The 27,260-nt window shown below is 42.9% G+C and overlaps 4 protein-coding genes across 6 annotated transcripts in view; 3 read left to right on the top strand and 1 right to left on the bottom strand.

Annotated features, from left to right (window-relative positions):
- Positions 1 to 928: 928 nt before the first annotated feature.
- Positions 929 to 8,753, top strand: LOC142885840 (5-hydroxytryptamine receptor 3C-like). Its single transcript, XM_076022578.1, has 14 exons — positions 929 to 1,359; positions 1,708 to 1,807; positions 2,062 to 2,225; positions 2,308 to 2,518; positions 3,208 to 3,393; positions 5,627 to 5,724; positions 5,786 to 5,790; positions 5,885 to 5,942; positions 6,059 to 6,165; positions 6,242 to 6,411; positions 6,596 to 6,759; positions 6,904 to 7,114; positions 7,726 to 7,920; positions 8,020 to 8,753. Exons 1-14 carry the CDS (start codon positions 1,165 to 1,167, stop codon positions 8,292 to 8,294), a joined length of 2,139 nt encoding a protein of 712 aa, XP_075878693.1. The 5' UTR covers positions 929 to 1,164; the 3' UTR covers positions 8,295 to 8,753.
- A 570-nt stretch (positions 8,754 to 9,323) lies between these two features.
- On the top strand, positions 9,324 to 12,889 carry LOC142885924 (5-hydroxytryptamine receptor 3A-like). Its single transcript, XM_076022731.1, has 9 exons — positions 9,324 to 9,561; positions 10,269 to 10,429; positions 10,554 to 10,598; positions 10,686 to 10,792; positions 11,004 to 11,173; positions 11,558 to 11,718; positions 11,915 to 12,125; positions 12,250 to 12,456; positions 12,570 to 12,889. The coding sequence occupies exons 1-9, from the start codon at positions 9,507 to 9,509 to the stop codon at positions 12,854 to 12,856; spliced, it is 1,404 nt and encodes a 467-aa protein (XP_075878846.1). The 5' UTR covers positions 9,324 to 9,506; the 3' UTR covers positions 12,857 to 12,889.
- A 606-nt stretch (positions 12,890 to 13,495) lies between these two features.
- Positions 13,496 to 24,002, top strand: LOC142885839 (uncharacterized). The gene is made up of 18 exons (XM_076022577.1): positions 13,496 to 13,632; positions 14,107 to 14,270; positions 14,448 to 14,492; positions 14,655 to 14,764; positions 15,734 to 15,903; positions 16,117 to 16,277; positions 16,402 to 16,612; positions 16,836 to 17,129; positions 17,269 to 17,488; positions 17,683 to 17,720; positions 18,592 to 18,752; positions 18,861 to 18,905; positions 19,086 to 19,192; positions 19,408 to 19,577; positions 19,691 to 19,851; positions 19,951 to 20,161; positions 21,728 to 21,937; positions 22,604 to 24,002. The coding sequence occupies exons 1-18, from the start codon at positions 13,578 to 13,580 to the stop codon at positions 22,930 to 22,932; spliced, it is 2,862 nt and encodes a 953-aa protein (XP_075878692.1). The 5' UTR covers positions 13,496 to 13,577; the 3' UTR covers positions 22,933 to 24,002.
- rubcn (rubicon autophagy regulator) overlaps positions 23,225 to 27,260 on the bottom strand; it is an 18,659-nt gene continuing 14,623 nt past the window's right edge. For all 3 annotated transcript variants that reach the window (XM_076022726.1, XM_076022727.1, XM_076022728.1), the window contains one exon: positions 23,225 to 25,576. In XM_076022726.1, the coding sequence (XP_075878841.1) occupies positions 25,446 to 25,576 (131 nt within the window). In that variant the 3' untranslated portion in view covers positions 23,225 to 25,445. The remainder of the gene's footprint in view (positions 25,577 to 27,260) is intronic.

The following is a 27,260-nucleotide window of genomic DNA, read 5'->3' as shown; positions in this document are numbered from 1 at the left end:
AATGGTCACTATAACATTATGTATCATTGCATTACTAAAGAAATGAATCACTTACTCACATTTTCCCCACTGTTCTTAGGATCTCACACCCGTTCTGGTAACATTTCTGATCAGTATGCCAGGTAAACCTTTTGAAAATGATTATATATTTTGAGCCTGAGCTCATATATTACTAACATAATGATCAAGGCCTGCAACATAGATTTTACGGCCAGTATGGAAACTATTGGTTGCACTTCTCCTGCATGTACGATTTTTTGACATGATCCATTAAACCCTGACTCACGGTTGAGATAAATACGGTCAGCTTTTAAGCGAGAAAAGAACAAAATATAAGAGCATGAATCGTAAAAAGTGTCCAACCTTTGACGTCTGTGTGGCCAGTTCTGTCCGGTGCCATTGACGTGAACTGCTCCGAGCCGACCCAGCCAGCGCTGCTGAAAGCTTTGACTCCAGTCTTCAACATGAGCGCCGTACGACCAGTCTTGAACATGAGCACTTGCACCAATGTCAGCACATACTTTACTTTGTATGGTATTCTAGGAGTGGTAAGTTCACTGAATAGCACCAATGCATGTATACCGTGTGCATCTTTACTGCATGCTGTGCATGAGCACCTTGAACCTCTTTTTTCAAATATACCTATAGTGATGCATAAAATTTAGTACCTTGGAAATGTTAACTGTTTTTTTAATGTGTTCTGGCATCAACAGTCTTTCAGACTTCCCCATTCCTCCTGTGTTGTCTTTTAAAACAGTTTGCACTCTTCTTGTCTTTCAGGATGAAAAGGCTCAACTGTTACTCACATACCTTTGGATGCATTATGTAAAGAATTAAAATCTTTCCATTTTAAAATTACTCATAACATCAGTGTTGCACAGGCTGTCACAGTAATATTTACTGCATTTCTTTCTTCTTTTGTTGTTGTTGCTGTTTTTACTTCAGTGGTGGACCAATGAGTTTGTTAGTTGGGACCCAGACCAGTGCGGCACAAACAGAATTTCCCTTCCCAGAGACAAATTCTGGATTCCTGACATTGTGATCAATGAATTGTAAGTAAGACTGTTTTTATTCTTTATTTCCCTTCCTTTCAACCCTTATTTGTTGGCAGAGGTCGAAGATAACGTTGAGTCTCCACAAATCTTTAAATCCTTTGCTTTCTTGATGTTTTGCAGTATGGATGAAAATACAGCTCCAGAGGTTCCGTACGTCTACCTGTACCACACCGGGAGGGTGCACGACGCCAAACCACTCAGAGTCGTCAGCTCCTGCAACCTCGACATCTACACCTTTCCTTTCGACATACAGGACTGCACTTTGACCTTTAACTCCTACCTTCATGAGGGTAAAACTCTTCAAGTATCCTGTCTTCGCTTGTGTGAATAACAAAACAAGACCAATTATCTACCTATTTTAGTTTCATCTCTGCACATGTCAGTGTAAAACCTTCTTCTTCACTATTTCCTGTCCTTGTCCATCGTTGTTTTGTCTTTTGACCAATTTATAAAAAGGACTTCCCAGGAAGTAAGAATATACGTATATAAGAATATACATATAGCCAAGGTCTTGAGAGTATGTGAGCTCTGTAACTCACATAATCTATTTGGCCAATCAGAACGAATATTGCCAGTCCGTTGTCCAGTTCTTATAATAGATCCATGGTCTTGCTCCCAGTCACCTGACATCTTGCACCATCATATTTTTAAGGGAGCCAGTGTGGACAATCCAGCCGGCGTGAGAGCGCGTTTCGGAATTAGGGCGACTGCACGCTTTTTCAAATTAACCAATGAAGAAGAAGGTGGACGAGGTATCCAGGTTTTGGTGTGCAGATCAGGGAGAGAGCAAGACACTGCAATCTGAAACGTAACCACTTAATGTCGTTGTTTCTTCTTCAAAATCTCCAAATAGTACACACTTAACTTTTAAACGATGAATTTTCAATAATAATCGCACAACGAACTAAATAGGATATGTGTATTTCATCAACCAATACTTTCCTTCAGATATTCATAGTGAGCTGCTGTTATTTCAGGAATAATACAATTGCTCTTTGGTCCTCAGCCGAGGACATAAAGATTTTCCTGTCGAAGTCTGCGGCGGCCATCACACACGATTCCAAGAAGTTGATGACAACCATGGGGGAGTGGGAGCTCCTGGATATCACCTCCCACAAACAGATCCTTGGATTTAATAATGGCCAAAAAGTCGATGAGCTGATATTTCATGTAGGTTGGTCAAAACGTTGGTCAATGAGACAATACAGGACCAAGTGTTGCTGCCCATGTCAATTTATTTTTTTGACTGCAGATCAGAGTGAGGCGCCGTGCGACGCTCTACGTAGTCAACCTGCTCATCCCCAGCTGCTTCCTCATCACCGTGGACCTCTTCAGCTTCCTGCTGCCCCCACTGACTGTGGACCGCTCCTCCTTCAAGATGACCCTCATCCTGGGCTACACCGTCTTTCTGCTCATCATGAACGACCTGCTGCCTATCACCGGAAACACAATACCTCTCATAAGTCAGTCTTGTTTTGACTCTGCACAGAAGAAAAGTTTCACATTTTTACTGGATCAGTAAAAATGCGAAACGATGCCTTGTTTGCACAGTTTGATTAAACTCTACTTTAAGCTTGGTTTGAGACATGGTGAGATCCTGAACCTATTGAACTGTGGATCGTTGTGATTTTTCTCAATGGCTAATCTTGACAGTGGTGGTGCCACTTTTTGAGCCATGCCTCGTTTCCTTCAATTTCAATTAGTTATCATGGAGTAACGTGAAAATTACTATATCACAGCATTGTGTGATACTGAGCAATTCACGATCACGAAATAATGCAAAATCATTTTGTAAAACAGGAAAATTATCAAGCAAAAAGGTGAAACTATCACATAATTATATGATACAGTCCCCCCATTCTCCCCTTTTTAAAATTATGACAGCAATGTGTTTCTGTAAGCAAGTGGTTGGCTGATTTTGTAGAGAAAAAAATATTCTGGTACCATCATAAAAGTACTGGCTTGAAGCGGAATCACGGACATATTGCTGTATTGTTGTGTAAGTCTTTCCAGTTTGTCAATATTTAGCTGATCGTTTCTCCCGGACTGATGTTGTGGGCAACTTGGGTTTATATTAATGTCGAATTTCCACAACCACATATTATTGATTACTGTACGGCTGTCCTGTCTCTTGTCTGTCTCTTGTTGGCAGATGTCTTCTTCTCTCTCTGCCTGGCCCTGATGGTCGCCAGCCTGCTGGAGACCATCTTCATCACCAACCTCCTGAGCAGCTCTGGTGAATTCTCCCCCGCCCCGCGCTGGATCCGGGTGCTTGTCCTGCAGTTCCTAGGCTGTCTTGTTTGCATGCCTTTAAAGAAGAAACAAACAGAGGGCTCGGGTACGGTTTCTGCGTGATGGACTCAGTTCATGTTCACACTGAGCACTTCAGAAGTATTTTGTGGACTGACTGACTGATGAGATGCCGTTCACCTCTACCAACCAGACATGAATCTCAGCACTGTGACAGAGCTGGAATTTGCCGGCAAGAAGCCTGCGATGGAAGAGATGGAGCCAGCGGCTGACAGCCAGGCTGTGGAGGTGTTGCGGAGCCTCGGTCGGGACCTCCTGGCCATCCGCCTCAAGGTGGAGCAGCAGCTGAGTACCAGCCAGAGCTCAGAGGAGTGGATGCAGGTGGGTTTCATCATAGACCGCCTGCTCTTCGTCCTCTACATCTTCTTCATAATTGTCAGCTTCGTCACCATCATCATAGTATGGCTCAACTCGTACCACCAGTAGATCTGTCTGTTGCAAAGAGCCTCCTTCATTTATTTATATATGTATAATCTACAGCAGAGGCAGAGGCAGTTGGAAGTTTTGCCAGTGTGTTTTAGATTATTATAATGATCTTGTCAGATACCTAAATCCTGGAAAGCTTTCAAAAATGTTTAATTTTGGTATTTTCATTCGAGATGCTGTTTTCATAGTTATCATGTATTATTAATAATAGAAATGTAACTATCGTGTGATATTTTCTTGGACATACACATTAATTAGTTAACATAACATAACTGTAACTGGGCAACTCACAAACCACACCTCCGAAGTCAACCCATCACTGTTTAATATTAAAGGAGCTATGTGTGTATTCGGCTTAATAGGCTGCAGGTAAAAGAGATTTTCTTTGAGGTAGAACTTGAGACATCTACAGTAGAGTGTGATGTCACGCTTCGCCTGTGTGTTTCGTTGGCCCATCATTTCAATTAATGTCAATCTTATCTTCCTCTCTGCCATTAGACCCGTTGACCGACCTCGCGCTCTTGATAGTGTCATTAAACAGCAAATAGAACAGGCACCACTCGACGCTAATGATAATAACCAAACCCTGCTGCAACAGTAGCCTAAAGTGCAACGTATAGGAAAACCAAACTCCAAGGTCCCGTCCCATCCTGCACGCATGCAACACGTTACACCGCGTGGTGAAAAAGTATTGCATATAGTCCCTTTAAATAAGCGTTATAGATGTAATTTAAGACCTTTGTGCAATGATGTCATTTAAATGGAGGCAACTGCTGTGAATGACAATAAAAGCAATTTCAAAAAAAGTCATCCAGTTTTCGATTGTTATTTTTTCCCCAAGAGTGAACTGGCTGCAGAGAGGCAGTAGCACTAACAACATGTTTGTGCTTCCTGAGAATCTGGGTGAGAGTTAGGGAGCCTGGTGCTCACTAGAATCCACTGAAGTCCAGTATGTGGTGTGAACAGATGGACTCCTCTCATGCAATGTATATCTTTTGAATTTTTTTTAAATCTCTTTTTTATTTGAAATTTCAAAAATGGAATTAAGCAGAAAAAAATGACATACTCTCCCATTACCAGGAAACACTGAATCGCTTACAAAAAGTCCCAAATAGTTACCAATCAAAAAATTATCTATGTTTAATTTAAAGAGTTTGTTTGGGCAACCTCAATTTGGGAAGGTGACCTCAAAGTGAACAAAACAATAATATTGTTAATCAAAAAATATTTAATTAGGTAGATTCAGATGTAATTTATGTTTTAAAAACCAAAAAAACAATAATAACAATAACAACAACAACAACAACAACTGAACTGTGTGATAGTTTGCTTGGTGAACAAAAATAAAAAAATCACATAATGAAATAATAAAAAAAACACATACATTTAAATAATATTTAAAAACCTTGGATTTGACTCAGAGGGATTCACAAGGTTTTGACATGAACACCACACAAACTAACAACTTCTTTTGACCCAAATGTTGATGTTTTTAGCGCCACCTGCTGTGTGTGAAGCCTTCAAAGCTTCTGTTCATCTCCATCTTTGTGCTTGTGCACGGTGAGTATAAATATTTCCGTACAATGTGCAAGTAAAGCCATGTTACATTACCTCAGAAAGTAAATTATCTTAATTCTGCAGATGCAATCTTATGCCTGTCTGATTTTTGGAAACTCAAAACTCAAAACCTGTTTTAAAATGTAACATTTCCTCCATAGTTTTACTGTATGAGTAACACACGAGAGGACTGTATAATTAAATGTCAGAAAAAAAACAATTCCCACTCTGAATGTATGAAAAACATTCATACATGCTCCTTGTCTTTGCTGTTTTAGCACCATGCAGTCCTGCCATGCTGAACTGCACTCGACCTGACAGCCCTGCCCTGCTGGAGGCCCTCAGACCCGTCTTCAACCTGAGCTCCATCCGGCCAGTACAGAACCTTTCAACCACGACTTACGTAACCATGGATTTCACCCTCTTTGGAATTTTAGGGCTGGTAAGATGAAAAAGTGCAATCCTTTCTTGAAATATAGAAATAAAACTTGAACAACTCTCTGCTTCTTGCGACGTCTTGCCATGCAATAAACCAGGTTCCCGTTTCAGGATGAGAAAGCCCAGCTTCTATCACTGTTTATCTGGCAACACTTGGTAAGTGCACTATTTCACTACGTTGTTGCTTTCCGACCTCATGCAATAATGATTCTTCTGTCCATGAGTATCTGGTACCCATTCACTTACTGTTTATTTACTGATTCATAATCTAGGAATGGAATAATGAATTTGTGAGGTGGAACCCAGAACAGTGCGGTACGTCGCGGATTTCAGTTCCAAAGAAACTGCTCTGGGTACCCGACATCGTCATCAATGAGTTGTACGTACCCGGCGGCACCGAGCAGAAACTCCCGACCTGTTGACTGAACCACTGATCTGGGTCGCTTGTCCCTCAGTATGCAGGAGAACGTAGTTCCAGCAGTCCCGTACAGTTATCTGTATGCCGATGGCCTGGTGGTGGACAAACAGCCGATGAGAGTGGTGAGCTCCTGTGAGCTCAGCGTCTACATATTTCCATTTGACATCCAGAACTGCACCTTATCATTCAACTCCTACTCCCTCCGAGGTGAACCGAAAATGACCCAAAAATAATGATAATAATATTGATATTAATAATAATGATAATAATAATAATGATGATAATAATAATAATAATAATAATAAATATAAAATATATATTATTATTATTATTATTATTATTATTATTATCATTATTATTATACATTTCTGAAGCTTCACTTTCCATACAGCAAAGGCTTTACAGATGGGTGAAAAGATATCTGCGGAAGCAATTTTTCAGCACTCCAAACAAGTGATGACGTCCATGGGTGAGTGGGAACTGAACGGAGTGACGTCAGAGAAAATGGTGCTACCGGCCTCAGATGGAGAGCTATACGACGAGCTTCGCTACTTTGTAAGAAAACATTTCATACTAATCACCTCAATTGACATGGCGTGTGCCGCCGCCGCCGCCGTTAGTTGATTCTCTGTTGCAAGTCAACTGGAATCGAAACGACAGCGGCGTTACGGAAATAAAAGTGTCTTGACGCTGGCCCAGGTCTCGTTTAGACGCCATTCCACCGTCTACGTGGTCAACCTGCTGCTCCCCAGCGGCTTCCTCATCACGGTGGACCTCTTCAGCTTCCTGCTTCCTGCCAAAAGCCCCATGCGCTCCTACCTCAAGATGACCCTCATCCTGGGCTACACCCTCTTTTTGCTCAACACCAACGACATGCTGCCCGGCTCGGCAGACACACTGCCTCTCATAAGTCAGTCCCTGCCATCGACGCCCACTCTGACACTCATCTCAGCTCGTTCACCTGCGTCGCCCAGTTTTTACGGATGTACAGTGTCAGAAAAAGTTGTGTATATTCTAAAAAAAAATACGAAAAGAAAAGCAGATGCAAAAAGTGAGACGGAAAAAAACGAATTAATACACATTTGAAAAGAGTTTTTTTGTTGCTATTATTAGAGAAATATGTATGAGTGTGATGCAATACACCAGAATCAGTACATGACATGTTTCGATCCAATAATTCAGCTTTATAAAACCACACCTACCTTACGGGCCTGAAACTAAAACACGGCCAACAGTAACATACGAGAGGAGGTGAAAACACGGAAGTAGAAAAGTAATATCAATAATTAAGAAACAAAATATTGAACCAGGGTGTGGTTGGATTTACAAACAAAGAAACTGCTCTGGGTAAACAGAAGAAGGACGGTGATTGTGCCAAAATTAGAAAAGACGCACGAGGGCTCATCAATAGCTAATCAGCATTTTGAAAACTCGCAACGAGCTGTGAAAGCATTTCATATTTATTCATGCGAGAAAGATCTTTACTGTAAGTGGCTGTGATCTTATTTTTCTTCCGAACAGACATCTTTCTGTCTCTGTGCCTTGGTCTGATGATGGGGAGTCTACTGGAAACCATTCTCATCACCAACCTGTGCAGCTCGGCTCACCTCTCTCCAGTCCCTCGCTGGATCCGAGTGCTCGTTCTTCAGATCCTGGGCTGCCTGGTGGGGCTACGTCCTGAACCCATTGACGTGATGAAAGGTCCTGTCGTTGAAGGTAGAGTCCGAATAACATAAATACAGTTTTACATAAACTTGGAACAGAGTCATGTGGAAGGTTGGGTTTTTTTTGGTCGTTTTCTTTTCCCCTCTGCAGCACAAAGTAACATTTCCGCTGTGGAGGCGAACAATCGCAAGGCTCCACAACAGACGGGAACGCTGGACGGTTCAAACATCCTGCTGGAGTTGAAATCCCTGAGGCAGGTCCTCAGGGACCTCCAGCCTGAGGTGAAGGCCCGTCGAACCTCGGATGAGTGGATCCAGGTGAGCCGCGTGATAGATCGCCTGCTGTTCAGCGTCTACATCCTCTTCATATCAACGAGCTTCATCACCATCGCCCTCCTCTGGGCAAACACCTCTAAAACAGCATGATTTAGATCATTTTGGACCAACACAAACAAACTTTTATGTCAAATCTTTTAACAACTAGACATGGAGGTGATTTTTTTTCCTTTTGTTGTTTAATTTATTTGAATAAACTCTCCTCTCTTGAATTCTACAATTTCTTCTCTGCTCTATTTTTTGTTTCTCACGTACTGTAAAGACACGTGCGTGCATGCACGCACACACCCACACACCCACCCACACACACACACACACACACACACACACACACACACACACACACACACACACTTTAGCGGTTCATTCCCTCGATGTCGTGAGCAATATAGCACATGATTGTTCACTTTGTTAGCATTAGCTTCCAATCTGCCCATCCTCCCAATTTTTTCTGTTTTGAATTATGTGCTTTTTTTGAGGATTTTCATTAACTGTTTAAATGTTGCATTTTTTTTATGTGTATGAAAGGTGTTAAATAAAGTTTGATTTGATTTGCTTTCAATATCAGATGATATTTACAGGGAAGCCTACTGGATTGTTTGTCTCGTTAATCTTTTTAATCCGGCCCACCGAATTTGAAGAAATTATATTAATAGTAAGTAAGTCATAAAATAGCTGTATTTTGCCAGTTTTTAAGAGTCATTTCAATGAAGAGCTAAGTACTGTGGGGCTTCAAAATACAAAATATATTTTTTCTCCTATGAGGTGGGCCACCAAAACACTCCATCCATCTCATCCAGATCTGGCCCCTCTGTCAAGATTTAGAACCCATTGTGGGCCAATAAATTTTGTTGATAAGTTGGTTAGACTGATATTTTGGCCCTGAAATTAACTGCATTGGAATATAATAATGATGCTCTGTTATACAGACAATATTTGGAGAAAAACATTCTAGTACTACCAATATTATGATTTAATAATAATTTTGTTGTGTTTATTGTATTTAGTGTTTAAGTGGACATATTAGCTTCAGTTGGCCTTGAAATCAAAAGTAACCAGGACATTTTCCAAGTCAAACTAAGTAAAAAAAAAAAAAAAAAAAAAAAGCCTTGGGGAAAAGTGGAGCTTTTTCTACAAGCAAAAAGAAGTCTTGCCGGTTTGTCCTCTGCTTTTCAAATATTATGACATCATTGTTTAAACAAACAGTGTCATACAAGTCATTTGTGCTGGCTGTGGACATTTTACTCAGCTACTGATGGGACAAGAGCGAAAAAGGAAAAAAGCACCGAACTACAACAGACAATGCAACTGGACAGCACAGCTTGGATTATTGCAATCTACTCTCCACTGCTACAGGGTAAGGAGGTGGCGGTTTTGTATAGAGTTAAAATGAATGATTCTGTCAAATGCATAATTTTTGACAACTGACATGCCGGAGCTTTGAGGAATTGTGCCAAGAGGTGTTTTTACTGAGGTTGCAAGAGAACAATTGTACCTTCAATTGTTCTTTTTCAATTGTTCTCTCCCTACATTTTGATTTTGGCTTGATGAAGCAGTGAGATTGATCAGTACAAATTAAGAGAGAAATTAAAGCTGCAAGCAGCGTTTGCGGGACTGAGCTGCCGTCGACCCCCGACCTCTGCCGACCCCTTCTAATGACCCCCGACCTCTGCCGACGCCCCCATGCCTGCCGACATCTGTCAAATGTCAATTTTGACATGCAACATGCACTTTAAAGACCTATAAAATGAAAACGGTGCAACGCTTACGGACCAATACTTTCATGTTGACCTTCTGGCAGTCTAGTCTGTATAAAACAAAAGTTTTGAAACTTGCACCATTCACGGTTTTTGAGTTCTGTGATGCTGGATGATTTCAAACAAGTGAAAATAGCTAACTTGCGGTTTGTCAGGGGTCAAAGGTCAGAGTGTCAGAATGTAGGTCTGTATCTAACGAACGCGTGGGTCTTTGTCCCATGTCGTTTCGACCTTCGTAGAGGGAGCTAGAGGAAACACAAAATGTGGGTCTGCGTTTTTAATTGCAACTTTCCTTTTACAATCTCAGTGGTTGTCGCAACTTTTAACTGCACCAGTCCGACTCCTCAGTCCTTGTTTGATGCACTCGAGAAGGAGCTGGTTCGGAGAAAATCACACCCCCCTGTGCAAAACTTCTCAAAGGCAATGGTCATTTCGCTCGATGTCACTGTGGTTGGAATTTTAGGAGTGGTGAGTCGCCAAGCCTCCAAACTACCAAACATCTCTTCATATCTCAATGTCGTCAGACAGAATGCCGAATTAATGATGCTGGTGTCCAAGTCAATTGTATTCCTCTTCGATGTGTCATCTTTAGAAAGAAAAAGAACAAGCCCTGATAATGTACCTGTGGCAAGTTCTGGTGAGTACTCACGACCAAAACACTGAATCTGAAAGAGGCACGACAGCTTCACCACCAAAGCACTGGTGTTGTTGTGTTTTGCAACAGGAGTGGGATATAGAGGGACTGAGCTGGGATGAGAAAGAATGTGGAACTAACAGAGTCTCAATTCTACGGGAAAAGCTGTGGTACCCAGACATCCACATCTCAGAGTTGTAAGTATTTAAGGAAGTTGACTTCATCATACATGATCACATTGACTGTAAAACCAACGGGCACCACCATCAGCCCGCCCTGCACCACCTGCTTTCTAGATCAGCGGTGTAGGTTTCATGCTAGCCTATCCTTTATGCTTCTATTGCTTTTTAAATTCCTTCTTGGGCTTAAATGTATGTTTCTTTTTGTCTCTTTTTCATTATTTCTCAGTATGGATGAGGATAAATCTCCTATTACGCCCTACGTCTACTTGTACAACACAGGGCATGTCTACGATGACAGGCCGCTCCGAGTGGTCAGCACCTGCAAGTTAGGGATCTACACTTTCCCCTTCGACATCCAAAACTGCTCTCTAACCTTTGGATCGTACATACACTTTGGTAAGCCTGACCCAGGTCAACTTTAAATGTGTCACTTTCAGAAATACAAGCAGACCATAGTAGTAGTAGTCCCAGACCTCGGGCCTTTTTTTGTGCAGTTTGCATGTTGTGCGTGACTCGTCTTCAAGCGCTGCGGCTACCTCCCACAGTCCAAAGACATGCACATCAAAGCTAAATGGCTACTCTAAATGGTCCGTATAGGTGTGAGTGTGAGTGCAAACAGTTGTCTCTCTGTCGGTTTGAGATGAAGTGGCACCTGATCCAGGATGTATCAGGAAAAACCCACCGACCCTCAGTGCAGGAGGCGCAGTGAAAGAAAATGGATGGCTGAATTACAGTGGTGACGTTTTTTTTGAACGTGTTTTGTTTTTTACTCAATTCCAGCCAAAGACATCAGGATAGTTCCAAGCACAACACCTGAAGAAGTCCTTCGGGAGTCGTTAGATGTGGCACAGACAGACGGGGAATGGGAACTAATAAACATCGAAATAGTTCCCATCACCTTACAGATAGCAGTTGGGAACTACTCTCAGATCAGGTTAAATGTAAGTACTTCTTTAAAAACAAAACAAAAAAACAAAAACAGAATTCTGAAGGTAGACAAGTGTGTTCTTTGTTCAAACTTAAAATGTTTGTTCAAACAAAACAAAGCAGAACAAAATAAACAAAAGCTAAGTTTTACACAAACATATAAAAGTCTAACTGGAACTTTAAGGTGTTGTACTTGTGTCCAATCCTAAGACTATTTTGAGGCGTAGGCCGATCCTCTACATAGTGAACCTGCTGATCCCCAGCTGCTTCCTGGTAACACTGGACTTGTTCAGCTTCCTGCTGCCCCCCCAGTCTGTGGACCGCTCCGCCTTTGAGATGACCCTCATCCTGGGCTACACAGTGTTTCTGCTCCTCATGAACGACCTGCTGCCTGACACTGGACACGAAACGCCTCTCTTGAGTAAGAGAAGTCGACAGGGCACGACACGAGTGCTAGATCTTTTTGCCAAATTGAAACCTCTTCCTGTCAGTGAGATCTCCAAGCTCTCTCAGAGAGGTTTCGTGTTATTCATTCTCTCTCGTAGACGTTTTCTTCTGCCTCAGCCTGGCCCTGATGGTGGCCAACCTGTTGGAGACAGTGTTCATCACCAACCTCCACTTCCACTCCAGTCATTATGGCGCAGTGCCTCGCTGGCTCCGCATACTGGTCCTACAATATCTTGCTGTTTTTGTTGGTCTCCGTCCAGTGCAAGCCAACCGTGTCACAGTGTCCCTACCTGACCAGGCTCAAGGTATTAAACCATCATCGTTTGTCCCGATTGGTGGGGTTTTGTGCGACAAATATTATCAGGAGCCATCGTGCTTTTCCAGGATGACTAATTACTGGATTGGTGATTCTCAACAGCAGTCACCGCCAGCGTCATCTCCTCAAGAGAGCTCCACAGAGTCTTTGGTGATCTACTTCCAGAGAAGCCTGCAGATCATGCCTTGGAGGAACTCAGAAAGCTGAGCAGAGACCTCCAGGCCATCCGCCTGCTGATGGACTACGAAGTAAAGGGAAGTAAAGTCTCTCAAGAATGGAAAATGATTGCAACCATTGTGGACCGTCTGCTGTTTGGTCTGTATGTGATCTTCCTGACTGTCAGCCTCACCACCATCTTAGTCATTGCATACTTGAGCAGATTCATTTGAAAAGATAAGTCTATGTATGAATGTATGTATGTATGTATGTATGTACAGTATATATGTATGTATGTATGTATGTGTGTGTGTATGTATGTATGTCTTTTTTGCTGTTGGCACAGTCGAGTTTGTACACCAGGGCATCTCAAAACTGAGTGATTACTGAGTTCCCTCTTAGATGTGTTACAATATCTTACTGCTGTATGCTACTGTCTTCTATGACTGACATGTTTAGTGGTGTCCCTTAAAGTTCAGAATGTGAAATAAAACTTTCATTGAAAAGACGGTCATATCCGTTGCTTTCATACCCCCACAAAGGTCTTAGGAATGAGGGGGAAAGGTATACTAGTTTACAACATTTATATTTTGTTTTTTTGTGTGTGGTTTTATCACGATTGCCTAAAAAAAGACTACACTGCGGGGGCCACAATTACGTTGTTATTGCCACACATAGTAGTGTGGAATGAAAAAACTTCAGGTGTTAGAAAAAAAAAAAGGATGCTTGAGTGGTTACCAGAGGTGTAGAAAAACAAGTCTAGTTTCTTATTGTGTGTGTGTGTGTGTGTGTGTGTGTGTGTGTGTGTGTGTGTCTGTGTGTCTGTGTGTGTGTCTGTGTGTGTGCACGCACGTGCATGTGTTGCTGGAGTTGTTAGTCCTCCGGTGTTTCCTTTGCTTCACAAAGGATTTGTCTTGAGAGTGGGATGCACGTTGGGTTGGCAGGTCATCCAGGATGAGTCCACCTCGGCAGAGACTGCTCATCCTCACTGGTTTTGTGCTCACATCAGGTATGCTGACCTGTTTACTACTTGACTGTGTGTAGATAGATGAGAATGAACGAGGGTGAAGTGCGTTTATGTCGGAAAATCAAAGGCGTCTCTCAAGACACGAGGAGCAAAAAGTTAGGTTAATTCAACTTTCATGTGAAATGTTTCTCAAGTGTATGAGGTTCATGTTTCTAAGATATTATGTCATGACATGAAGTGCCAGTAGAAGCGTGCAATGGTCAATCCTGCTTCTAAAACAATTTACCAGAAGAAAAGCTAATAACAGTGGAGGGTATAGACAGTGAATTACGGACACACTCAATCAAAAGTTGGAGACGGTCGAATTAAGCGCAGCTGTAAAAGTTACAGGCGGAAGTGGCACAATTAGTTTGTTTAAAAATGAAATGCAACTTTATTTATATTTGAAGTAGGATTTTCTTGTTGTTAAAGCTAAATTAAAATGTAAACACAACTTTACAACTATTTTTTCACCAGCATGTCTATGTTGCTGCAAACTATCCTGTGAGGAAGGCCACAGCGGGCCTTCCCATGAGTCCATGCAGGCTGTATTCGACCTGCAGCCCTTCAGGCCGGCAGTTAACCTGAGCAGCCCCACCATTACCAACATCTCCTTCACCCTGTACGCTGTGCTGGGCGTGGTGAGTTCACAGGCCTCCACTGCAGATACGAGACAAAATTATAGCTCGAAAAATGTTTGCTATCTGTCCTGTATCATGTACGAGCACTGTTTATTAATGTTTCAATGAAACCTTTGCTTTTACTCATTTGGACTGTATGATAAAAGGCGGATTGTTGTGTTGTGTCTCGATGTTCAGAATGAAAAAACCCAGATACTGTCGACCTTCTTGTGGCTGCGGCTGGTAAGTAACACAAAGAAAAATCCAGGCTGCCGTCACTTATGATGTCAAAAACATCATCTAACGAAGGATAGCCTTCAGAAAGACAGAAATTAGTAAAATGTCAAAGCGTTGCTGCTAAAGGTGCACTTCAGTATTTATGTACTTTATATACTTTCACTGCAGTTTTGGCACAATGAGTTCCTGGTTTGGGATCCTGATGAGTGTGACGGTGTCACCAGGATTTCTCTGCCTGTGAAGCGACTTTGGTCTCCAGACATCATCGTGTACGAATTGTGAGTTTCAGCAGTGCCTTTATTATTATTATTTTTCCCTTATTGTCATTTCTGTTTCAAAACATTCCTCCTGGTCCAAACCTCAATCAGGGCATCAAAGTTTTAACCCCCATGAAAATACTCACCAAATTTGGCAAGCAGGTCAGAGCTGGCAAAACAAAAGTGGATCAAATGAGGTGCAAGATTCCTACACTTTTCACTTTATGTTGCTTTAAAGTTGATGTACAAGCGGTACAAGTTTTTTTTGTTTTGTTTTTTTCATTTCATTCCTGAAAAAAAAAAACAGATGCACTATCGTATGTCAATTTTTCAATTTTTTGAATATGTTGAAATTTCGGATTTTACTACTCTGTCTCGTGCTAAACTGTCACAGGACGGTCATTTGGAAAGAGTCAGTCAAAATTCAATGACCCTTTATCCCCTCCTCTCACTCTAGGTTACACTATTCACAATAAACAGGCAGATCAGTTGAGTTTAGTTGAGTTCAAGAAAACAAACGCATGTCTGAATTGACCATGACGGACCAGTTTTCAACAGTTTATACTGTCATCCAGTCTGCAAACAGCCTGAAGCCAGTCGGCCGGTTCATCACCTCTGGCCTAATACTTAAAACAAACGGTGCGGTTTTCACGCTAGGTGCAGGGCCGAGACGATTCTCGACAGCAAACGCCACACCCTGCATTAGCTCCCGCCAGAAGTCGAACAACCCTATCACCCCCTGGTGTTGTGCTGGGGTTCATATCATAAAATCACCCCAAGGTTACTTACACGTGGCGCACCTTAGACTGTAGGTTTTAGTCAATCAGGACTTATTTTGTAACCGTTTTCTAATCTTTTAATTGGTTGTTCAATAAAATCAAATGGCTATGGCTCCAAATGACATCCTCCACTGCGCTCAGACAAGAACCCCTCTGTGGAATGGGGAAAGGACTTGTTCATGTTGTATCCACCTTTTGTACTCACTTGCAGCGTGGACGATGACGTTTCCCAAGCGTGTCCGTACGTCTACGTCAACCACACGGGTCACATCCGCTGGGACAGGATGCTGCGTCTCGTCTCGGCCTGTAACCTGGAGATCTACAGCTTTCCCTTCGACGTGCAGAATTGCACTTTTACATTTGGCTCCTACATGCACACCAGTGAGAAAAAAACTTTGATTGCGTGTCACAATTAAAAGAAGTATAAGAGTAGAATGTGAAGGCGCAACATTAGCCCTGCAGCCAGTGTATACTGAACATAGATGCTGTAGTTGAAAAAAGATTTCAGACACCTTTGCAAGTGTACTCAATCCCAATTAGTGTGTAAGATAAAATATTTTCCTGTTCTTCTCTCTGGGAATGATCGTTTCCCAGTTAGGGATGTACGGGTCAGTCCAGCCCTCACATTTGAAGAGATATCGAGGAACTCCAAGCGATACCTGGCGACCAGTGGAGAATGGGAGCTGGTGGAAATTCTGGGTGAGACCTCCATCCTCCAGTTTGGGATTGACGAGTGGGACATCATCACCTTCTGGGTAAAAAGAAACCACAGATGTATCATATGTCACGTTCTTTGGAACAGAGCAAGCATATTGCGGATCAAACATTGAATTTAGAATTTTGTTTACATGTAACTATGAACTGACATTTATTCTCCAGGTGGTCATAAAGCGACGCCCTGTCCTCTACGTGGTCAACCTGCTGATCCCCAGCTCCTTCCTCATGCTCATCGACATCCTGTCCTTCTACCTGCCGCCACACAGCGTCGACCGGGCCTCTTTTAAGATGACTCTCATCCTGGGCTACACTGTCTTCCTGCTCATCATGAACGACCTGCTGCCCAGCACTGCAAACGGAACGCCCGTCATAGGTGAGCGGAAGGGATGTGAAGAGGTGGATACATCTGACATGCAAATTCTAATACACATCGCTATAGACACCGACCAGCGTCCACAAGTATTCATGACAGCCATAAACAAACATTACTAACCATGAAAATCATGGTTTGAAAAATGGGTGTAAAAATGGGTTTAGAGACAATGTGATTTTGGATACAGAAAATGGCACAAAGAAATGTTTATGTCCCAATCCAGGCATATACTTCTCAGTGTGCCTGGCCCTCATGGTCATCAGCCTCCTGGAGACTGTCATCATCACCAATGTCCTGCACCACAGCTCCATGAAGTACCAGGAGGTTCCACGCTGGGTTAGGGTGGTGGTCCTCAAACACATAGCCAATCTCATCTGCTACAAGTCACCAGTGGAGCTCCAGCCCTCCAGCACGTCCCAGAAGGGCAAACCTGAAGGTGGCCCAAATGGTGGTTCCGGATCGCAGATTACTCTAGCAGCCAGCCAGGCATCCACTCAGAAAACAATTAGCAACCAAGGTACTGAAGCAGCTGAAACGCAAAGAAAATAAATACAACTTCAGAATGTTTTATTTTGTCTTACCTTGGCATGTTAGCTGATTTTGTTGGCTACAGCAACGCCAGGTGTCCATGGTCAGTCTCTCCTGTACTATGCCAGCAGGTTCAGCCGCTCCATCGGAGCTCCAGCAGATCTGTCAGTACCTGGTGGAGCTTCGCACCCACCTGGTGTCCCTGCAGAAGGAGAGCCAGCTGCAGGACCAGTGGTGCCACGTGGGATACGTGCTGGACTTCCTGCTGTTCCGCATCTATCTGCTGCTCATCTCCTTCTACGCTTTGGTCATCATCTGCATGTGGTGTCTCTGGATCAGTCAGTCTTAGTTTGGCAAAGTTGAAAATAAAGAATTTTGTAGTTGTGCTGTAGCTGTCAGAAGATCATCAGACTTTTGTCAAGATCTCTTTCCCCCCCTTTTTTATTTTTCTCTCCTTTGTGCAAACTCATGTGTGTAAATGGCAGTTAAAACAAACAGTAACGTTGTCTTTGCATGGCCCTAAAGTCTTTTTTGTGAAATAGTCATGACTCAGATTTGCCCATAATTCACCTGGAAGACCGTTTTATGTTAGCCTTGCATTAAAAAGGCTGAACGAATACAACATCTCAATGTAAAAGCATAATAAAATATAAAAATAATAAGAACAAAGAAAACCTGTGTTAAGTTTTTGTTTTGCTTGAAGGCTTGAAGGTGTGTTTTTAATATAATATACATATATGTATATATTAAAACACACACACACACACACACACACACATATATATATATATATATATATATATATATATATATATATATATACATATATATATATATATATATATACATAATGGAAACACGTTTTATATTATTTTTGTTTTATATTATTTTGATTATTTATTTGATTTTGATCAACATCTGCAAATATGCTCCATTGTGACTTCATACCAAAGGCAACATAATTAAGCCAAACAGTACCGTGTTAGTTGAGTATGCAAGAAGAAAGAAAAAAGTCAATATTAGTAGTAGAGGAGGAGGCCACTCTTTTCATTTGAATACAAGCAGATACACCTTCTTATGCTATCACAAGAAGGTGTATTTGGATGAGGCGCAGCAGAATGTGTCAGTCCAGTAACGCAAACAGTTCTTGGAGGCAGTGGGACGGCCGTCAAGACTGAAGATGACGGGAGAGAAGCAAACTGCGGCCCTCTCCATCTGTTTCATGCTGCTGCACGGTAAGTCCACGGGACATACAGAATTGAGAACGCAAAGAAAATTAGTTAGTGCAATTGAATCAATGTGCCTGTTCAACGCGATAAGAGGATTTATATTACATCAAATGTAATTCTACCACTGTACTGACAAATCAAACAAATTGGACTGAATTAGAAAAAAAAACTCAACACACACTTGCCCTTCTTCTGGGCTTTTTTTTTTTCACGTCTTTCCAGGATTTGCTGCCGCTCTAAACTGCACCAGTCCGACACCCAAAGCCCTGTTTCAAGCACTGGAGACGGATGTTTTCAGTAGCAATATGATCCGTCCAGTGAAAAACCTCTCTGAACCTATGACCATAACCATTGACATCACATTGGTGGAAATTTTAGGAGTGGTAAGTGCACATTGAGATGTTTTTTTTTTTTTAATTAGCATTATTTTAAATGTATTGTTAACTTTTCACTACTCCCTCTAATTAATGGTACATTTGTTCTGCTAACAGCAGGAGAAATCCCAGACCCTGACATTGTTCATATGGCAAGTTCTGGTAGGTCCAGCCAATGAAATTATGATGTTATATTTTTTCTGAAAATTATGGGTCCAAAATATAACAATATTGGTTATTATCTCTTTCATTTCTATCACCAAAGCTCATGTTTTGTTTTGGCAGTGACTTGGGTCAAATAAAAGACTTCTAATCACAGTGTTACTGCTCCGTTGACTGCAGGAGTGGGACATACCTGGCCTGAGCTGGGACGAAAAAGAATGTGGAGCAACCAGAGTCTCAGTTCTGCGGGACAATATTTGGGTCCCAGATATTCAAATAGCAGAGTTGTAAGTTGCAATGCAGTTGGCAGTTGGTTGTCCATGCAAGAGAAGAAAAACCTTTTTCATGGCACAAATTCATCTTAGCTTTTGATATCATTCATTATTTATTCATCGGAATATACAAGGTTTCTGACATTTTCAATTTCTCTTTCTTTTGGATCTTTAAACAACTGATTGAAATATTTCCCTCTCATTTTCTTTTCTGCTTACTTTTTTTCCAGCATGGATGAAGACAATTCCCCTGTAACTCCATATGTGTACCTACACAACACAGGTAGGGTATACGATGATAAACCACTCAGAGTGGTCAGCACCTGCCGACTAGTCATCTACACCTTCCCCTTCGATGTTCAGAACTGCTCTCTGACCTTTGGATCATACCTTCACTTTGGTAAGCAGGCTTCCTTTCACCAACTTTGAGCTCCTGCAGACAATAAAATAATAAAGTGTTGGTGCCTGTTTGTTTCCGTGTTATTATTTCTTACTGTTGAATATTGTTTGCAGCCTCCGACATCAGGCTGCTTCACCCCTCCAGCAGTGAGGACTTGCTGGTGCACTCCAGGGAGGTGATCAACACCAACGGGGAGTGGGATCTGGCAGACATCAGCGTGAACCCCGTCACCCTGGATCTCTACGACGCCAGTTACTCGGAGATCCAAATCAATGTAAGGGCTTTTTTTCGGCACGTGACCAGCTGCCATCACCTGGTTGGATTCAGGAAGTGAAAACGTGCAGCAGTTCCCCCTGGGTCTCCTTCCCCTCAGGTCATCCTGAGACGAAGGCCGATGCTCTACGTAGTCAACCTGCTCATCCCCAGCTGCTTCCTCATCACGGTGGACATCTTCAGCTTCATGCTGCCCCCCCAAAGTGTGGACCGCGCCTCCTTCAAGATGACCCTCATCCTGGGCTACACCGTCTTCCTGCTCATCATGAACGACCTGCTGCCCGTCACGGGGAATGAAACGCCTCTCATCAGTGAGTGACGCCTGTTGGTGTCACCGGACGAGACATTAAGAAGTGAAATGGTGCCAGTCGGCTAGAGAAGATGCGAGCCTAAAGGGATGATCCAAACCAGAGATGAAATTTCACCAATTTACCAATTGAGGTTCCAGAACTAAGAACACATTGACGCTTTGCGACAAATTGGACTGCCGCATCTCACAGACGCACTCCTTATTTGAAAACATGAAAGCAGCATCTATAAATACATGTGTCTGTGATAACAGAAACAATACCAAGAACCATAAGAGTGATGTGACTTAGAAAAACTCACCAAAACCTCAACCAAGTATGGGTGAAATTTCAACTTTGAGTCAACTATCCCTTGAACTGAAATCTTATTTAGATTATTCATTTCGACCAATTAAGTGATAATTGATCACTTAATTATTAAAGTGATAATAATTGTTCACAGCACACCTGACCTTATCTCACACAGTGGTTGAAAAACACTGGTCTACACACCCCACAGAGTCTTTTTTATGGCAGGCTGCCCAGTAAGGTAAGTAAGTTTTCCCAGACTCAGTTAAACAACAGAGTTGTCCTCACACAAACATGTTGCAGATGTTTGGACTCATCAAGCCTGTTTCCCCCCTGCAGGCACTAGTGAACCCAGTTAGCAAACTCAGTCTAGAACAGTTCACATCAGGTCAGAAGTGGCTTCACACAGGTCACTCATTCAACACTATGCAAGTATGCAGTCGGGTCCATAAATATTGGGACATCGACACAATTCTCATCTTTTTGGCTTCAAACATGGAACCAAACGGGCAATATTATCTGCTCATATTCAGCCAAATGCCTCAGAGCTCATTGGACGGCGCATCACAGTGCAGATGGACAATGACCCGAAGCATACTGTGAAAGCAACCAAAGAGTTTTTTTTAAGGCAAAGAAGTGGAATTTTATGCAATAGCCACGTCAATCACCTGACCTGAATCCCATTAAGCATGCGTTTCACTTGCTGAAGACAAAACTGATGGGTAAATGCCCCAAGAACAAGCAGGAAGTGACAACAGTTGCAGTAGAGGTCTGGCAGAGTACCAGGGACAAAACCCAGCGTCTGGTGATGTCTATTCCTTCCAGACTTCAGGCTGTAATTGACGGCAAAGGATTTGCAACCAAGTATTAAAAATGAAAGTTTGATTTATGATTGTTAATTTGTCCCATTACTTTTGGTCCCTTAAAAAGTGGGAGGCACATATACAAACTGTTGTAATTCCTACACCATTCCATTCCATTCACCATAAACACCCTCTAATTAAAGCTGAAAGTCTGCAGTTAATGCACATCTTGTTAGTTTCATTTGGGTGTAGCGGTGTGCCTCTGTGTTTATGCCTGCAGTTCAATCGCACACGCTCTTGGCACTGCCTTAGCAAACAGGCCTGCAACCAGTTGGCTACACGCGTCACCTTTCTGTTCACAACACGCTACGCAGCTGCGAAACCTCAACGTCTGACCCAAAATCCCGTCAAGCGCAGCGCTACAAGATCATGCAATGCGATGGATGCGGAAGACTTGTCCTTTTTTTCTTACCCACAGATGTTTTCTTCTCCATCAGCCTGGCTCTGATGGTGGCCAGCCTGTTGGAGACGGTGTTCATCACCAACATCCAGTTCAGCTCCGGCGAATACAGCGTGGTGCCTCACTGGCTTAGCGTGCTGGTACTGCAGTACATCGCTGTCATGGTTTGTCTCCCTCCAAAGAAGAAGAGCGGCAGGGTCACAGTCTTCCTCAACCCGTCCACCAGAGGTATGTTGTTGCTGTTGTTGTTAGTAGTAGTAGTAGCAGCAGCAGTATTAGTATATATATATTTTCCATTCCAATTTTGTTCAACACTTTTATACACATTTAAATACAGTTCTGATTGATTGCTTTTATCTCATCTAGTTGAGATAATGATGGTGTCCTTTGCTTGTGCAGTGACAAAACAGCTGCAGACTGTCCAAAGCGCAGCCGCAATGCTTTTAAATGGGACTCAGAAAGGAGATCCATCAGCGTCTACACTTCCCTGCATGTTAACTATTAGGTCATTGAACCAAAACCATTTGTTGCCCCTCTGCACCTGCACAACATAATCATTATCATTGAATGTAGCAGAAGGTTCTCCAGACCTGGACGGACGAGTCCCTCGGCTGTTCCGTGTTGCCTAGCTGGCTGTTTGGTTTTATAACTCTAGGGCACAGTCTTACAGAACTCTTCCAGTTATGCCGGCTTTCATCTCGGGACTCATGTTTAAACACATAAAAAAGATTTGCCTTTCACATATCCTCAGGTCATTCCAGTTAAGAATGTTTTGGAGAAATGGATATGTTTACAGACCATTTCTGCTTTTCCGTAAGACAGAAGGCGAAAACAGTTTGACACGCTGCAATGATGCTTTCAATTCACAACTTACAAAGAGTGAAACTTGAATAGGTCGTGGTTCTCTCCCAACCATGATGACAGAACCAGCCACCAGCATCATCTCCAGCAGCGCTCTTCAGAGCATCTTGGGTGACTCGGCTCCGGAGAAGATCGTCTCTCAAGAGTCGGTGCTGGATGAACTGAGGAACCTGAGCAGAGACCTCAGGGCCATTCGCCTCCAGATGGACGGTCACTTCCGAGGGAGTAAAAAGTCCCAGGACTGGCAGATGATCGGCACCGTCATCGACCGCCTGCTCTTCGGCCTGTACATCATCTTCATGAGCGTCACCTTCATCACCATCATATGCATATGGACGTGGAACAACGCATCTGTATCGTGACACTATGTTCTAGAAATCTGCCCTTTGTGATGTCATCAGGAGCCCAAACACCCTTCTTATTCGTTAGTGGCCGCACCCCCTGCTGGAGCTCCTCTTGTCTTCATCGAGACACGTGGAAGGTACAACAGAACAGTTTAATTTTCGCGTAAATATCAGCGTGGTCAACAGTAACGTGTTGAGTAAAACAATTCACGTCCAGATTGCAAATTAATCACGTGGCCACACTCCTGACCAGTAGTGGGCACTGTTGCCAGCTGGTTACCAGCCCCTGCTTACAACAAACAAAACACCATCACTTTGAACAGTCAAGCCAGTATTTTATTAATAACATAAATACAGAAGAAAGGCAAATTACCAGAAAAATATTATTCATATTGACATTTTTTTTACAATGATCGTGAATCTTCAAATATGTTAAGGGCAGTTTGAAAATAAACTGTCTGTTGAGTTAACGAGCTGCTTCAGAGGCCACTTCATTAATGAGCTTAAGAGCTACAGTTAAATGCAGGAGCAGTGTTTTTTTTTTTTTTATGGATTTGCAATAAAGACTCTCAATCACTTTGAACAGTGTTTAATGCCGATGTGTTGATCTTATGAGGCGCTTTGCACAAACGTAATGATTAAGATACGACCAGATCTAGTAATGTGTTGAATCAAAAGGTACAAAATGTTGAATTGAACATTGTGGACCCCTGTCATGTTTCTTTAAAGCAAAGCGTTGAGGAGAAGGGGGGGGGGGGGGGGGGGGTTGTAGTTGTGGTGTTTCGCTTTTATTTCACCCTGTTGCCAAACTGTCAAAGCAACATTTCTCTCACACCAACTGGTGACGGAATGCCACGTCAGCAAAGAATGGTACCACTTGATGCAAGCAGAAAAAAAAAAGGAATTTAATTGTTCCAGACAAAACTATTTACCACCTTGCTGTACGTTTTTAGATTTCTTATGAGTTTGCACATATGAGCAAGAACTAAAATAGCACGGCTCTGTGAATTGACGGCAACTTTCACCAACTCTGGCTGCCAAAAGGTTTGTGGTTTTAAGAAAGAAAAAAAAAAAAAACAGCAATAAAATCCTAAAAGTGGCATCTAAACAGCCGCCGACTAACAGCAACAGACGGCATCAGTGCAATCAACTGTAGTCTTCCACACTCGACACTGGAAAACAAGTAAGTGCTAACAAGGCTGGTGCAAATCAGCTGTGCAGTCTTGCATGGACAGCAGGTGCAAACGCACACACACACACTCACGCGCGCTCGCACGCACACTCATGGCAGGAAAACGAATAACAGAAGTCAATACCAGTTAATTAAAAGTGTCAAATGTTTTCAAAGTAAAAGAAAGAAAAAAAAACCTCAGTCAAATCATGTAAAAGAGTATTCAGTCACCATCTTAAAACAATGGCCAAAGTCGTGTTTGTAAGTTTTTCAAAAAAACAAAAGACACTCATGTGCTGTTCTCCTTCAGGGGTCCGACTAGATGAGAACGTGGGCAGTTTTCCCAGAAGTGGCCGCACACAAAAGCAAAAGACTTTGGCCATCGTCTTAAGAAGTTGATGATTTTAGATTAAGTTGCCATGCAAATAAAAAAAAAAAATAAAAGCCTCAACCAGATCTTAGCTAAGCCTGTAGCCAGTAAAAGTGCTGAAGCTGCAGCTGTTGAATGCAAAAAAAAAAACCCAACAACATCCATTTAACATTAGTCTGAATCAATTCTAACTTTAGCTCATTCAAACTAAAAGCATTTAATTACTTTTTTTTTTTAACTGAGACACTTGATTTAAAAGAAATAATCCTAATAAAAAGATACTATAGCTGCAGCATGGCCGAGCAGCGAAGGCAGGGTGGTTGTGGCACTCGCAGGCCATGCTGAACAATAAAGTGTGTTTGAAAGATGGGAAAAGAGAAGAAAACAGTGCTTTAACTTCGTTCCGATGCTGCCAAAGTGAAGTATTCAAAAGTACACCTGGTGTACAATATGCACACGGGGTCACCGAAACAGTAAATCTTACCGCTAGCTTTAGTTTTGACTTCAACTATAATCTTTAGGAATTGAACTATGAGGAAGAAATACCACTTCATGACATCAATAAAGGGAAAAAGCTTCTTCTTTTTTTTTTTTTTAAAGCTATATGTCCTTCAAGGCATGCTGATGTATTGAGCTGCAGGGCCTGAGCCGCTCACCTAAAGTTAACGCATTTTCACCTTAAATAAAAAAAACAAACAAAAACGAACCCCCACCCCCACCCCGCCCCCCCAAAAATCCTCCAGTGTTCAAAGAGGAAAGTGCATGTTGTAAAGGGTCTTTTCTTATATTAAGGCAACGGCCGAACTCATCGTTCTACGTGGTCCCGCTGAGGACCGACGTGCACGTCAGTCACACAGTCCAACCAGGTCCAAATAATGTGAAGCTCTGCAGCCACTGGTTGAGCCACTGGTTGCCCCCAGTGTGGCCGGGCTGGAATAGAGAGGTGCTGCGTTGTTACAATCACAGGGTCGTCCTCGGTGGTCCCCGCCGCTACGTCCTCCCGTCCTCGTCCTCCACCTCGTTCCTGCACGCCATCCTCTCCCGCCGTGCGGCCAGCCGCTGGCAGCGGGGGCAGCCTCTGCCCGGCCGGAAGCAGCTGCGATGGTAGCAGGCGTGGCAGTCTGGAGGAGGAAGGGGGAGGGGATAAAACAGCAACAGGTTAGTGCTGTGACACATGAGAAGGAGGGAAAAAAAGAGAAGTGTCTATCCAGGTGGGTGCGGCCTCCGTAACACAAGAGCGAAGCCGACAAAGTCGCCCACGAACCAGATAAACCCGTCCGACGACAAGTCAGGAGGGGCGTTTTCTAACGACAGCCAATAGAAAGCCTCGGGGGGGAGGAGGTGAGGAGTATAAAAGGACGAGGAGGCAGCCAGTCGGAAGCTGAGGGGGACGGCGAGCTTCCCAGGAGCAGCAGCGGGAATTAGAGTCCGTGTCCACACACACACACACACACACACACACACACACACACACACACACACACACACACACACACACACACACACACACACACACACACACACACACACACACACACACACACACACACACACACACACACCAACGCAAAAACTCTGCTAATCTGCTCAGACACACTTCATGGCTGCTGTCATTCTGTTGAGGCTAAGTAAATAAATAAATAAATACATAAATAAATAAGAGAAGAAATAAAAATCAACTCAAAATTGGACGACATTTATTTTATTGTCACACCAAGATAAGATGACGGCAGACAGACTAAGAAAAAAATATCACTAAAAATATAAATTAGACATTTATTCTGAACGTTCACGAGTGTCCTATTAAAATTCTGACATAAGAAAATACACCTATATTTTAAAAAAGACGTGCCAGACAGTGTCTCCCTGAACTGATCCGACAAGTCGTTTCAAAGCCAACCAGGCAACGACGCAGAGCTGCTCCCAAAATCCAGCTGAAACATGAATGATTCTGTGGGACGCACAACCTTGGCGCCCTCCGTTCCTGAGACAACAAGCAGAGCAACGACGGGGAACCGCTGCATTATCAGTCACCGAGCTCCGAACCCGTTGGTCGAGGGAGGGATGGGAGATATGGAATCATGATTATCATAATCATTTCTGGCAATAACCAGCGAAAAGAACAATTAAATTCCATTTTGTTGAATCATACAAGCAATAATGATAATAATTCTGGGTTTATGTTGTGTTTTTTATGCGACTCTCATTCACACTCGAGTCATAGACGCTGCTTAAGAAGCTTGTGAACTACAAACTACAAAAAACAAAACAACAAAAAAAACCCTGGTGACTCAAATCAAATGTGTTTAAAACGCGCTCGCCTTCATTTAACAGGTCGCCACGTTGCAACGCAGCACGCGTGCGTCGATGGCTCGACGCCATTGGCCAGTGGCAGCGACACACTGCAGTCGCCGACAAGGTAACACACGGCCCGTCCCCAACCAAAGCCGTCCAGCACCACCGACACGCAGCTGCCAAACACCGACCAACCACCTTCTGTTGGCTTCAGCTGCCACACCCAGAACACAACCCATGCAAACAACAGAGGCAGAGACGACTGGAAGCAGGGCAGTGACGAAAGGAGCCCGAGTGAAGGGAAGTGAAGGGGAAGGACGGAGGAAGAGGAGGACGAGATTGTCACGTGGGAAGAAACTCGGAGGAGCTTCTGCTGAGAGATGCAGGGAAGTTGAGCAAACAAGTTCGACAACTTGTTCGTATATAGGGGGGAAAAACGAGAGGAGACACAACTGATAGCATAGCAGCATTGAACTATGCAGGAAGTTGCTTAGGCTCTACAGCAGCAGT

This window comes from Nelusetta ayraudi, unplaced genomic scaffold (genome assembly GCF_046127955.1).
Source record: "Nelusetta ayraudi isolate G7.1 ecotype Tasmania unplaced genomic scaffold, CSIRO-AGI_Nayr_v1 ptg000013l, whole genome shotgun sequence".
Taxonomy (NCBI): Eukaryota; Metazoa; Chordata; class Actinopteri; order Tetraodontiformes; family Monacanthidae; genus Nelusetta; species Nelusetta ayraudi.
This window is presented reverse-complemented; position numbering and strand designations above follow the sequence as displayed.

Excerpts from the sequence above, each read along its gene's own strand:
- LOC142885840 (XM_076022578.1), top strand. The coding sequence starts at position 1,165 with ATGTTTTGCAGTATGGATGAAAATACAGCTCCAGAGGTTCCGTACGTC. Across the intron at positions 3,394-5,626 it reads GAAACAAACAGAGGGCTCGG|CACCATGCAGTCCTGCCATG; the intron begins GTACGGTTTCTG and ends TTGCTGTTTTAG. Across the intron at positions 5,943-6,058 it reads TGTTTATCTGGCAACACTTG|GAATGGAATAATGAATTTGT; the intron begins GTAAGTGCACTA and ends TTCATAATCTAG.
- LOC142885924 (XM_076022731.1), top strand. The coding sequence starts at position 9,507 with ATGCAACTGGACAGCACAGCTTGGATTATTGCAATCTACTCTCCACTG. Across the intron at positions 10,793-11,003 it reads GACATCCACATCTCAGAGTT|TATGGATGAGGATAAATCTC; the intron begins GTAAGTATTTAA and ends ATTATTTCTCAG. Across the intron at positions 12,457-12,569 it reads CCTACCTGACCAGGCTCAAG|CAGTCACCGCCAGCGTCATC; the intron begins GTATTAAACCAT and ends GATTCTCAACAG.
- LOC142885839 (XM_076022577.1), top strand. The coding sequence starts at position 13,578 with ATGAGTCCACCTCGGCAGAGACTGCTCATCCTCACTGGTTTTGTGCTC. Across the intron at positions 13,633-14,106 it reads TGGTTTTGTGCTCACATCAG|CATGTCTATGTTGCTGCAAA; the intron begins GTATGCTGACCT and ends TTTTTTCACCAG. Across the intron at positions 16,278-16,401 it reads GGGACATCATCACCTTCTGG|GTGGTCATAAAGCGACGCCC; the intron begins GTAAAAAGAAAC and ends TTTATTCTCCAG.